We start from the raw sequence: 12,181 nt of genomic DNA, 5'->3' as shown, positions 1-12,181 counted from the left end.
TGTCCTAACCTGGACCTCTTACTCTCACTTTTCTCCAAAATAGTTAGCTATTCAAAAAAATCTGTGCATAGACCAGTCTTAAAATCAAACTTTTTATTATTCTCATGGCTTTGGGTGCACCAGGCAAGCTGGAAAGCAGTTTCTTTAAAAAATTTCTTTACTGAAAGAGTGGTTCAACATTGGAACAGGCTGCCCGGGGAAGTGGTTGAGTCCCCATCCCTGGAGGTATTTAAAAGACGAGTAGATGCGGCACTTAGGGACATGGTTTAGTGGACATGGTGGTGTTGGGTTGACGGTTGGACTTGATGATCTTAGAGGTCTTTTCCAACCTTAACGATTGTATGATTCTATTCTATGATTCTCTGACTGCCCCCCTTAAAAGCAGACACCCTGAGTAGGCTTTCCTTCTACATACATGAGCTACATTACTGTAGGAGCTTTCTTTCTCCTGCAGACTGAATCATTTCCCAAATGTAGGCTTGCACAGCAGAATACGCTGCTCTGAGAGGGAGTGATGATGAGTCACCGGGAATTCACAGGTTTGTGTTCCTGCAAAGGAAAAACTCACAGCACTGAGCGAGGGGGCAACAGAGGCGATCTTGGTTTTGACAGACAGCAAGAAACAGCTCCTGGAGCACGAGCTGCTGGGTCAAAGCAATCTGGGGAAGGAGAGGAGCCGAGTGTAACGGCCACGTGACGGTTGGGTCTGCAGGACCAAGAAATGCAGCTATGACGGGTGGCTCTGCCCGCAGTGTGGTCCTTGTGAGGGGGCCACAGCCGCCTCAGGCTCCTCCTGAATCCTCACCTGGACTGAGAAACTCCCAGCAGAAATGCATGCAGCCCGTCCAGGATCTGCAGTGCTGTGCACTGCAATCCAAGCAGGCCGAGGCTGAAGGTCGGAGGGATAAATCAGATGCGGCAGGCCGGGCAGGGAAGGGTAATGAAGCAGATGCCATGTGTGTGCACAGGAGCGGGGAAGGCACCTCTGGTCCCTCAGCTCAGCCCTACAACCCGCTGGGCTGCGGATACCACAGGGCCTTGGGGCCGCAGGAGGACCGGAGGCAGGTTGTTGTGGATTCATTTATATACAAAACCAGACCATTAACGTGCACGCAGATCGGGGTTTGGGATTTGATAAGAACCTTGAAACAGTGCCAGCAGCCCAGCCACAACCCCACATAAAAGAGGTGTGAAGCGTGCGTCACGGCAGTGACTCTGACCCAGCCCTATCTCCTGTTCCCTAGCCCCAACGGCCACCTCGCAGCCAGCGAGGGCAGACGCCCGGCTGCCCAGGCTAGCGAGGATCACCCCACCGCCTGAGGGATGCAGGGGTGGGTGGGCAGAGCAGACACCCGGGAGTCTCAGCAGGAGCCTCGCGGCTTTGAATCCCCGCTGCTCCCAGCCCCAAGTGGGGCAGCGCCCGGGGCAGGCCCAGTCGAGGCCCGCGAGGCGGGGGGCTAGGGCGCCTGCCCCTTTAAGAAGCGGGTGAGGGCACGTATGCTTCTCTCCCCCTCTTCCGCCCGGGCTCAGGTTCGAGTGGCACACATGCGCACAGCTAGCACGCTTCGAGTCCCTGGGCCGGAGGTGGGCGAAGAGCGACGCCGGTCATTGGCTTTGAGGGCGGGCGGTGCGTGCGCATGCGCAGAGAGCGCAGTGCCGCCCTCTCCCCGCCCTCTTCCCCGCCCGCGCAGCCCCGCGAGCAGGCGCGCTGCGGGAAGGAGGCGGTCTTTCCCTGGCGCATGCGCGCCGGCCGCCCCGCCCCGTTCCCAGCGTGCCCCGCGCGGTGAAGAAGCGGCGGCTGCAGGCTGGGGGCATTTTGTGTCCGCGATAGCAGCGGTTGAGAGACAAGATGGCGGCAGCGGCCGAGTGAGGGACCGGCGGCGGCCGGGACCCGGCGGAGCCAGCAGGCTTCGCGTTTCCCTTCCCCTCCCCCCTCTCCCCTTCCCTACTCTCACAGCACCTCGGTGGCCGCCTCTCGTCTTTCTGGAGGGCGCCAAGAGCCGAGTGCCGCCCGGCCGGGGAGCGGGACAGAGCCGCGGAGGGGGGCGTCCGCCGGAGGAGCCCGGCTGAAGCTGAGCAGAGGGGACCAGCCTTCCTTGTTCTGCCCCCCGTCCCGTCCCCTCCCCTCCCCTCTCTTCCCTCCCCTGCCCCTTTCCCCTCCTCTGGGGCGGTGGTAGAGCCCTCTTTCTCTCCCCGAGCCTCTCAGCGCCGGGGGGGCCCCTCAGCCGCCCCTCACCATGGCGAGTAGCAGCGGCTCCAAGGCCGAGTTCATTGTCGGAGGCAAATACAAGCTGGTGCGGAAGATTGGGTCGGGATCCTTCGGGGACATCTATTTGGCGATCAACATCACCAACGGGGAGGTAAGGGCTGCTCGCACTCCCTCACCTCCTTGGGCCTGTCGGCGCGGTCCCTTCCGCACTTCGGGGTGAACCGGAGACCAGCGATAACCTTCCTGAGGCCGACCTGAAGCCTGGGTTTGCCCCCCTTGCCCCCGGTGTTGCTGCCTGCGAGGCACGGGGCGGCCCCGTCTCTCCAGGGTGGCTAAGCCGCCCTCCGCGGGGTGGGGAAGTGAAGGTGCGTACCCCGGGGTTGAGGGGCTTCCACCGCCTGAGGGCCTTCATCGCCGGGGGGGTAGCAGTGCCCCTTCCGATAGCAGAGCCGTGCGGTCATGGTCTCCCCCACCTAGCAGTTGCATAGCTTGCTTGCGAGTGTTAGAGAGAGGAGACCACCATTGTGGGAAAACATACTTTGTCTTTTATGAGTGGCCAAAGTCGTCCCTCTCCTGCCAATCATCTATCCCCCTCTCTCTCAACTGGGGAATGCTATCTCATTTTTATCAACAGTAATAGAAACAATGAAGATCCCTTGTTTCTTCAGCTCTCTTTTTCTTGTTTTGGTTTTTTTTGTTGTTTTTTTTTTCTTCCTCCCCCTCACGGCTCTGAGCTGTAAAGAAGAAACACCCACGTATGTTCTTCCTCACTTACATGGATCTGAAGACTTTACATCTCCAGCTCAATTTCATGACCTGGGATGGATATTTATGTACAAATCATCATGATATGGATTTTATTTGAAGACACAACAAAATGCAGGACGTTGAGCACCAAGATCTTAAAAAAAAATTATACCTCAAAGCATTTGCAGCAGGGGTGTGTGGGAGATGTTGAAGTGCTGTGCCCCTTAAACCTCAGTGGCAAGGCTGTGCTTGGTGGACACTCTGCTCTGACTCCTTGTTCCCTCTCACTGTAGGAAGTTGCTGTAAAGTTGGAGTCTCAGAAGGCTAGACATCCCCAGCTGCTGTATGAAAGCAAACTATACAAGATTCTGCAGGGAGGAGTTGGCATCCCACATATACGGTAGGAATCATTCATGTATGCCAGTACAGTGACTTTTCTTTGATGTTGGTGTGAGGCAGAACAGCACCATTAAAAAGAGATTTATCTGGGAGGGATTGGGCTGATGGGGAGGAAAAATGCTCCATTCTAGGCTCTACAACTAGTTGGGTATCCTCCTCACCGGCCCACTGTCTTTTCTTATCTGTACATACTGTGCTTTGAAAGTGAGATCTTCAGCAGTTCCTGAGCTGTGAGAGATTCTTGTGATTAGAACAAAGTGTGAGACTGTTTCGGTGAGAGCCAATGTTCTTGATGAGGTTGAGAGTTTGGAGCCGGTACTAGAAATGGCTGCTTTCTTTTGTTGCTTGCTTTTTTTTTTTTTGTTCCAACATGTCTTCCTCCTCCGCTCAGAAAATGGCGGATGGACGTGATTAACCCTCCCCCTTCTCGTGTTGGGACAAGGGACGTGCTCAGGCATGTATCTTTTCCTTTCATAGTTATGTGCTGCAGTGCTTGAGACTGCAGAGAACCTCAACCAGGAATGAAATGGCAGCCCCTTTCAGTTACCCGCAACAGACGCGTCACTAGGATTTCCGTACAGTTAAAGTGCCAAGATTAATCCCTCCCAATTGCTCGTTATGCAGCTTCCTTGTTTCATATTCTGTCTGAAACTTTCAGTAGTGTTTAATTTCCTGATCTGGAAGAAAATCACTGGTGCAGCAGACCCTAGGAAGAGTTATTTGTCATGAGATTATTGAGGTGTTAATACTGGGTTAGTTCCTGCCTACTGAATCTATGCATCAGAATAGATTAAATGAAAGTTCAGTTTTCGCCAGAAAGACTTTGTACAAGAAGTTGTTCTTTTTTTAAACTTTGTTAATAATTGTTTTTAAAGTTAGTATTTCTTATGCTTGCACTATGGCATAAAGAAATTTTGTTCCTTGAGCTGCAGAAACGATTTCAATTTGGATATTGGGTCAAACTGTGGATTCCATTTAATCTGTTAACCCTTCTCTGACTTTGCTGTATGTGCACCTATATCAATAGTGGTCTGTAGGGTCTATTGTAAGGTCATAATGTTGACATGTTCTAGATCATGTATTAGTTTTAACAAAACCTAAACCAAGCCTGCATTTCTGAGGTTAATAGCTCCCCTCCTTCCCCTTCCCCCCCCAAACACAACTGGCTGTAGTCCTGAACGTAAGCTGGAGCTATATAGCGGAGGAGACCTGGCCATCTGTCCTCATTCACTATAGCCTTTTGCAGGAATGGAAGAAACATACCTGAATTAAGCAGAATACTTGCAGCTTAAACAAAGTTGCTTATGTGAAAATAGATTTAGATTTAGTCTTTATTTTAGACTAGAGTTTCCTTCTTTTCTTCAAATGGGTGCCTCTATTTCACAACTGAAAGAATAGAAATTGCATTTTGGAAAGCTATCACAGTATAGTTACATGCTAAAACAAGGATTACTGGGAAAACAGCCAAAGCAAGCGGGTATCAGGTGTTTCATCACAAAACTGGAAAAGCAGGCATTCTTAAACTACTGTTTTGAAAAAGTAAACGAACGTTTGGTGCTATAATGAGGCCGAAGTTGCAAATTTTTCAACTTTTCTGTGTAACAGAAGTGAACTACTGTTTAAGTTCTTGGATTTGGTTAAAATGCCCCGTGACAGCATTTTATTTAAATCTGAAATACTGGGAGTAATCTTGCATGTTGAGAAACTTGCTTCTAGCTTCAATTACAGCAGTCATCTTTAAGTTTTCTTTCCTCTGTATTTGATGTTCTTGTATCTGACTTTTTCTGTATAACCAGTGACTGTGGTTTAGAAGTCTCACCACCACAGGGGAACTACAACCTTTCTTTAATACAGACTTCCTTCCTCCTCCCTCACCTCCCCCCTCCCCCCCCCCCCCCCATAATACAAGATTACAAGAATCTGAATAAGAATGGACAACTGAGGCAATACTCAAACAACTCAAATTGATTCATAGACTCATTGTGCTAAAGGTGTGTGATCTATTTGATAATGTCAGTGAGTCTCAAAGTTTTCACTTTCAGGTTCTCACAGTGTTAATCTTTGTAGTATTTTTCTAGAAAAGTGTCTTTCAGAAAATTTTCAGAAATACCTTTTTTGTCTTCAAAAGCAGCATTAATTTTAAATCTATTTGTATGTACCAGATGCTGCTTGACAGGTTCTTTGACTAGGCTTCTGTTACTAGTTGTCTTCTTGCTGTATGACATCTGGTGATGCTTGAAGAAATCTAAAATAGTATTTTTATGTTTATCTTCTTTAAGAGGAAGCTGAGCAGGGTACCCAGCACAGTTCTTGCGGCAAACATCAAAATGTGATGTGTTTAGTAGAAGTAGAATCCATGGTACTCTGAATCTAAGCAAGAGGACTTGGCTTACCAAATGAGACATATCACTGAGGTGCTTAACAAGGATATGTCTTTGAATAGGTGATTACAAAGAGTAAGACCAAAGTGAAACTACTGTGCATGTTGTTTCAGACAATTCAAGCTTTTCTGACATGCGTTTTTGGCAGCAGCTAAGCTGGGAGAATGTATGACTTTGTACTTAGGTCACTTTGCATGTGTAATTGGTAATACACGTTCTGCCATTGTTTTATAATGGTATGCTGTCAAGTCGGAATAAGCTGTTCTTGGCACAGTATGTTTAGAAGGATGAATCAAGTTGAAGGGAAATCTTTCAATACATTTGTTAAAATTTCTGTAATGTGACACCTTTAAACAACAACAGCACAAACAGAGTATTTGATAGAAAATTAAGGAATCATTCTAAGCTTTTCCCATTGCCATGCTGTATAAGCTGGGCTCAGCAGCATTTTTATCTCAGTGTTACACATCTGGGAAACAGAGGCACATAATCTTGCATTCCTCATTTAAGAATGAGGGACTTGTTCTCTATTTTTCATCTACTGAAGTAATGCAGTGGCCAAGATCAACTTCCTAAAGCTGTATTATGTGGCTTTGCCTTACTAAAGTGGTCTGCTGTGGTTCTTTGACTCACAAAGCTGAAATAATAGGTGAGGTATGGATTGGTCATTCATTTTGGGCACCTGTTCTTAAAACTGAATTCTACCCTTTAGATGTGATATGCTATTTTATCATTACTAAGTTTGCAATCTGGAGTGTCTTAAATTATCTAGAACCAAGCAATTTTTTTTTTATAGCCTTTAAGGTTGATTTGATGGCCTTTCTGGCTGATTGCAAGAAAGCTAATGAGCAAAATCTCAGTTTTGGAGTTAAAAGTTTTTTAATATTGCTTCTGTGGGATCAACTGTGAGCCTTCACTTGTTGTGGAGGGTGAACAAGGGGCCTTGATACTCCCACTGTAAAGAACATGTTGTTTGCACATAAAATAGCAAAAATTGAGATTGGAATGTCTTTATTCTCTGAATATTCTAAACCCTTTTAGACTTGCAAATCTCTGACTTCACTGCTTATTGTTGTTTCCTGGAAGAGTAGCAAAGTTTCTGAACTTGTCTCTGGAGTTTCACAAAACCTTATCTAAATGCTCTACAGATTTTTAAGCTGTGGTTTGTTCTTGATGTACAAATTTTGGTTAATTATTAGTTTCATTTTTCACAAAAGGCTCTTGAACCAAGCTTAACATTCTAACAATCTGATCTGCCTTTAGGACACAATGCAAAGTCTGCAGTATTCTGCTGGGCTTATTCTCATTGTTCTTAGCCATCAGCTGTCTTTTTCCTCTCTTTTTCAGTGGCAAAGCATTTTTAGCTGTAATCTTATTAACTGGGCACTTACCCTATTAATTTGGACTATACCTTTATTCCCAAATTCTTGGTTCTGGCTTGGAGGAATGCGGCAGAGTGTTTGGTTGATTTTGTATGTTGTTTTGTTCATAGTGTAACTCTGTTAAAGCGCTGCTGACAAAAGCAATTGTTCGAATTATCTGTGACGGCCGCTCTTGATTTTTGCCATTTATGGTGTTTATCAACTATTGTTCGTATCCTTTATGAAGGTTACCTTTAGGTACTCTTTCAGATGTACTTCTGAAAGAAAAGTGGGCTTCAGATCTTTCTCCTGACAATATCATGGGATAACTTGTTTTCATTATCATCAGTTTCAAATGGAAAACACTTAAAGCTGGAACCAGCTGTAGCAATAGGTGATGTATTAGAAGTGTTGCACTTAAGGGCAGGAAGAGAGCCTAGTGAATGTGAAACAGATATTGCATGTATTCTTGTGTGGGCATTGCTGAAGACAGTGTACAGCATGTGAGGCTAATCAAAGTGGTATTTAAGTTTAGTCATGTGTAAGTTTAAAAACTAAAAGCTACTGACAGCGATTTTTTTTTGCAACATTCTCTTGCAAACTGAACAAGTAAATCCTTACATTTCTGAACTTTTCAATGCAGTAAGTTCTTGCAAAATATTTTGATGTTGAGAAATTCAGTATTGCCACCCATGTATCACTATGCAATCTTCTAAATAGTGAAGCATACTGTAAAGTTTCTGGGGAAAAAAAAAAATCTATAAAAGCATCTACAATTTTTTTTCTTCTGTTTGCTTACTGACATGTTGTTGGATAATCTATTAATAACAGACTCTGCCCATATTCATCTTCACTAAGTAATACATGTAATGGAAAAATGTGGTCAAGTTTGGGTATCTTAGGGTTGTTCTCACAACGGATTTTTCCTTGAGCACTTCAAACTTTGATCTCTTCAAGCAGTGCTTAAAAATCTGTAAATACACCTCTCAAACACCTTCGTTTTAAACTGTTTTCCCAATAACTTCCTGCAGCATAAAAAAAAAAACCCCGCACAAAAACCCCCAAAACCACCACTGGAAAAATACCCACCAAACCCACAAACAAAAAACCAGCCCCCCCAACAGAAAAAAAACCTCAAACCCAAAACTAGTAGTTGGATAAAGTCTGAAAAGTTCTGTCGTCTTCTCATTGGTAAGACTGATACTTTCTTCTAGGTCTGCAAGTAATGAGGAGGAAGGTTCTAGCAATAGACTCTTATGAATTAACCTTCTGTTATTACTTAAGGCTGCATACTGAAGGGCAGAACCACTCTAGTAGATACGAGGAAAGATGAAGATGAACTAAATGGTAGTTCAGGTAGTAGCTCTAAAATTGAAAGCTAGTGTCTTAAATTGATACCTAAAATTTTTCTACTGAGAGAATGAATGTCTTTAAACAAAATCTATTTAATGTTTTATAACAATCTAAACTTCTGTCTTAATTGGTCTTCGTGGACTCCTTAGAAGCATCCAAGAGAGACCACAGTTTGAAAACAAATGAAGCTGTCCGTTTTTGATGTTTTTCTTTTTTTTTTTCTCCTTGGCTGAGCAGTATGCAGTTTCAGTTCAGCGTTACTCTTGTTTGGAGCAGATAATCAGCAGAGGTACTACTGAAACACTCTTCTCAGCAATGTTTCCTGTACCTACTGTGGATTAATGGCTTACCTTCTCAACTGAACTGAACCTTCTGACTTTTACAGAAGAAACTTGACTTAGGTTCTCCTCACTTCCTGCCAGGTGTTAATGCACCTCATTAAACAGCTAGTAAAACAGCGAGTCAACTATATGGAAGTATGTATGCAACATAACAGTAGGCAGATGAAATGACCTTATTGCTTAGGAGATGAGTTGCACTGGCATACTTCATGTATTCATATTTCTCCCATAACCGTACAAAAAATGATACAGAAATTTATTTATAGAGCCTATCTAACTTCGTAGTGTAGGGTGTTCATTGCTGTTTCTTTATTTAGTACTTGGGTGGCCTAATTCATACTCACCATGGCAACTAATGTTAGATGACATCTGCTAAGTATTCCACTTCAGTATTTCAGTCATGCCATATTATGTTAAGTTCATTTATATTACTCCTAGCTGGCTAACAGTTAAGAAGTACTTTTCCAGCTTCAGGGGAGATAAACTAGAAATATAAAATAGGTGTTAATTTAGACATGAATCTTATGATGATAGATTACCTTTCTTACATGTGTTGCTTCAGTATCTCATATTAGTATATTTTTACAGGCAGAATATACTTCCCAATTTGTCTGAAACATTGTTTATTTGTCAGGACATGTGTGTCCTGAGAAGTCTAGAACATGGGACCAGAAGGGACCACTTTGGTCCAAATCCACCACCTATTTTGGACAACATGCTATTCTTTCTGTGAATCAGTCAGGTGCGATGTTAAAACTTTCTAGGCTAGCACAGCAGTGCTCATGATTCTGTTGTCGGACGGAGAGAGAGCAAGCACTTCTGTGCCTAAAGATAAATGCTTGTACCCATAGGCAGTAGCTCCTATTTATTTCTTCCCTGATTTTTTTTTGTTAATAACCTTCTCCCTATTACAGTCCTCCTGTATCTGTAAAGAATAGTTGCATAACTCTAGCTGCCTTGCTGAGCTGTTTGAATACATGATTACAGAGGTCCACCACCTTCTCATCTTTCTTGAAATCTCTTTTCTGTCCCTGTTCTGATTTGGATTTCCTTTCCTGAATGTTGGTGACAGGGCTTGCATGTCAGTGCCTTAGCATTGATACCGATTGCTTCACAGTTTCTGTGTAGAATACCTGTACTTTTACTAATTAGGATTACTTATTATTTTTCAGTGATGCCTGATATTAGAGCTATATGATTATAGGGAGGTCTGTGTTTTCTCTTTAGTCACATCTGACTAACGCCTAGTTCAGAGACTTTTGTATAAATGACTTAGTGCTTGCAGAAATGGAATACAGTTCCAGAGTGTTCATCAGTTCAGTGTCATTTGGTTTTCTGTAGGATGTCTGAATCCTTTGTGTTCATGAGGCCTTCCAGACTTCCATATTCACCCTCATGTGCCTGCTGACTTGTCAAACTTGCTGATAAGGTGATCTCAGGTAATTCTAGTAGTAAGTTCTTTCCAGCTTGCTTGTTCACCGTACACTTTTTGTTTTAATAGCTTTTTTTATCCACCTTAGTTCTTCTGACAATCTCCATTTTTGTCATGTGAACTCTCCCACTTGGTGTTTGAAAGCCCAAGTGCTGGGAAACTAATTGCATAGGACTACACAGAGTAATCATAGGGTCACATACTATGAATTATGAAAGTGACAAAAGCTTATGTAATGCCAAAGAAGTCCAAATCGGCCCTTTTTTTTATGTGACTACAAAGGTTTCTGGAAGTCTGAAGGTTTGAGGTTTAACTATTCGTCTTGTCACAGAAGCATTGTACTTCCTTGCAGTGAGGCACCAGGAGATGCTTTTGTGAGACAAAAAAAAAGTATGACCTTCTGCAGTTCTGTTTGTAATTCCAGGTTGCCACAGCCTCCACCGGAATAGTCGGTGATTGAATTGACAGAAGCCTTTAGTGGAGGATAGGTTACCTTGCAAAGCAGGTGTTGATTGAGAAGAGCTTTTATTAAGCTGGAACAAAATAGTCTTGTTATATTTGCTCTGGTAGCAGGAACACTTTCTTGTGACACTGAGCTGATGTTCTGGTTTTGTATATAAGCTGTAGACAAAATGATGTGCCATTATGCTAATGGTGACAATACCTTTACTGCCTTCGTGGTTTCAGAATGCATGGGATTTGGGGTTTCTTTACCAGTGATTAGCAGCTGTACAGTTATTCAGTAATTTAGTTCATCTTGATCTGAATTTACGTTTTTTTAATGTGAATCTTCTGAATCCTTTTCTTTTAGTCATCATGTGACCAGCTCACACAGCTTTGATAATTGTGCTAGTTTTGTTAACTTGTTGTTATAATTACAAGTGCCAATGTAATGGATGAAACTGCTGGTTGTCTACTAAAATTGTGTAAGTGGTACTGTAGTCTGAAACTGGGCCTATAATTTCATAGCCTATGTCTGAATTCTGTTAGCCCTTTGCCCACCTCTCTGTGCTAGCTGACCTACCACAATTTGACCCTTTCAAAGGAAGATACACTAGATGTGAAGAGAATATTATAATAATCAAATGAAATGTTTTCTCAGTTAAAAAAGACAAGCTATTAACAAACATTTTCTCAAGCATTTCTTCTATCATTAACATTATTTACAGAATATGCAGTTGCTGAAAAAGACATCATACAATTTTTGAAAGATGCAGCTCTGAAAACAGAAAAGGATTTTAAGTTTGGGTAGACCTGACTACAGGATTTGCTATTAAGTGCTAGACGTGCATCAGCACTTCATTTGCTTGTTTCAAGGTTAGTTAAGGGAATTAAAAAAACCACCCCACATGAGTTCAAGTAAACATTCACTTGTCATGTGATCTGGCATCATACCTGCTTTACTGTATGGGATTTGGAAACCACTGTCATGTGACTTACTTGTTCAGCATAGAGCTACAAATACTGAAATTAAAGATGTTACAAAACTTCAGCTGTGTGCGTATACTGGGGCAATATGTCAGGCTGCTAAACCACATGATTTGAAAACTTGTTGATGTGGTGAGTCTTGGTCTTTCAAATTAGACAAGTCACTGAAGTTAAATTAAGGTCACTGTGTTCAATCTTTAACCATGCTTTGACAGAAAGCTTCATAAAGGATATTTATTGTATTCTAACTGATCTGTAGTTTAATTTAATCTGTAGCTTTAAACAGATGAGGCAAGGGAGAGTGACAAAGCATTTTCATGCATGCGTGAGCTTGGGCACGCCTTATAGCTTGAATATGGACTAGGGTTCTTATTAGTTGTATCAGATGTTAGTGTTATGCTGCCAGTTCAAGGATAAATCTTAGGTCTTCATAATAATATTATCCTGTTAATGTTTTGTGTAGTCTTCAATAAGATCATCTGCTACTGTTCTTCAGGAAAGCTGAGAATAAATAATCTGTGCTTTTTGGG

General features: G+C 43.2%; 1 protein-coding gene across 4 annotated transcripts in view; it reads left to right on the top strand.

The window, feature by feature from the left end:
* Window positions 1–1,779: 1,779 nt before the first annotated feature.
* CSNK1A1 (casein kinase 1 alpha 1) overlaps window positions 1,780–12,181 on the top strand; it is a 36,956-nt gene continuing 26,554 nt past the window's right edge. For 2 of the 4 annotated variants that reach the window (XM_076350056.1, XM_076350054.1), the window contains exons 1-2: window positions 1,781–2,360; window positions 3,250–3,356. In XM_076350056.1, coding sequence (XP_076206171.1) covers window positions 2,238–2,360; window positions 3,250–3,356 — 230 coding nt within the window. In that variant the 5' untranslated portion in view covers window positions 1,781–2,237. Of the gene's footprint in view, window positions 2,361–3,249; window positions 3,357–12,181 lie in introns of all 4 variants that reach the window. The other 2 variants (XM_076350055.1, XM_076350057.1) reach the window with 2 other exon arrangements.

This window comes from Aptenodytes patagonicus, chromosome 12, assembly GCF_965638725.1.
Source record: "Aptenodytes patagonicus chromosome 12, bAptPat1.pri.cur, whole genome shotgun sequence".
In the NCBI taxonomy this organism is placed as follows: domain Eukaryota; kingdom Metazoa; phylum Chordata; class Aves; order Sphenisciformes; family Spheniscidae; genus Aptenodytes; species Aptenodytes patagonicus.
The sequence above is the reverse complement of the archived record's forward strand: the minus strand, read 5'-3'. Positions and strand labels throughout refer to the sequence as shown.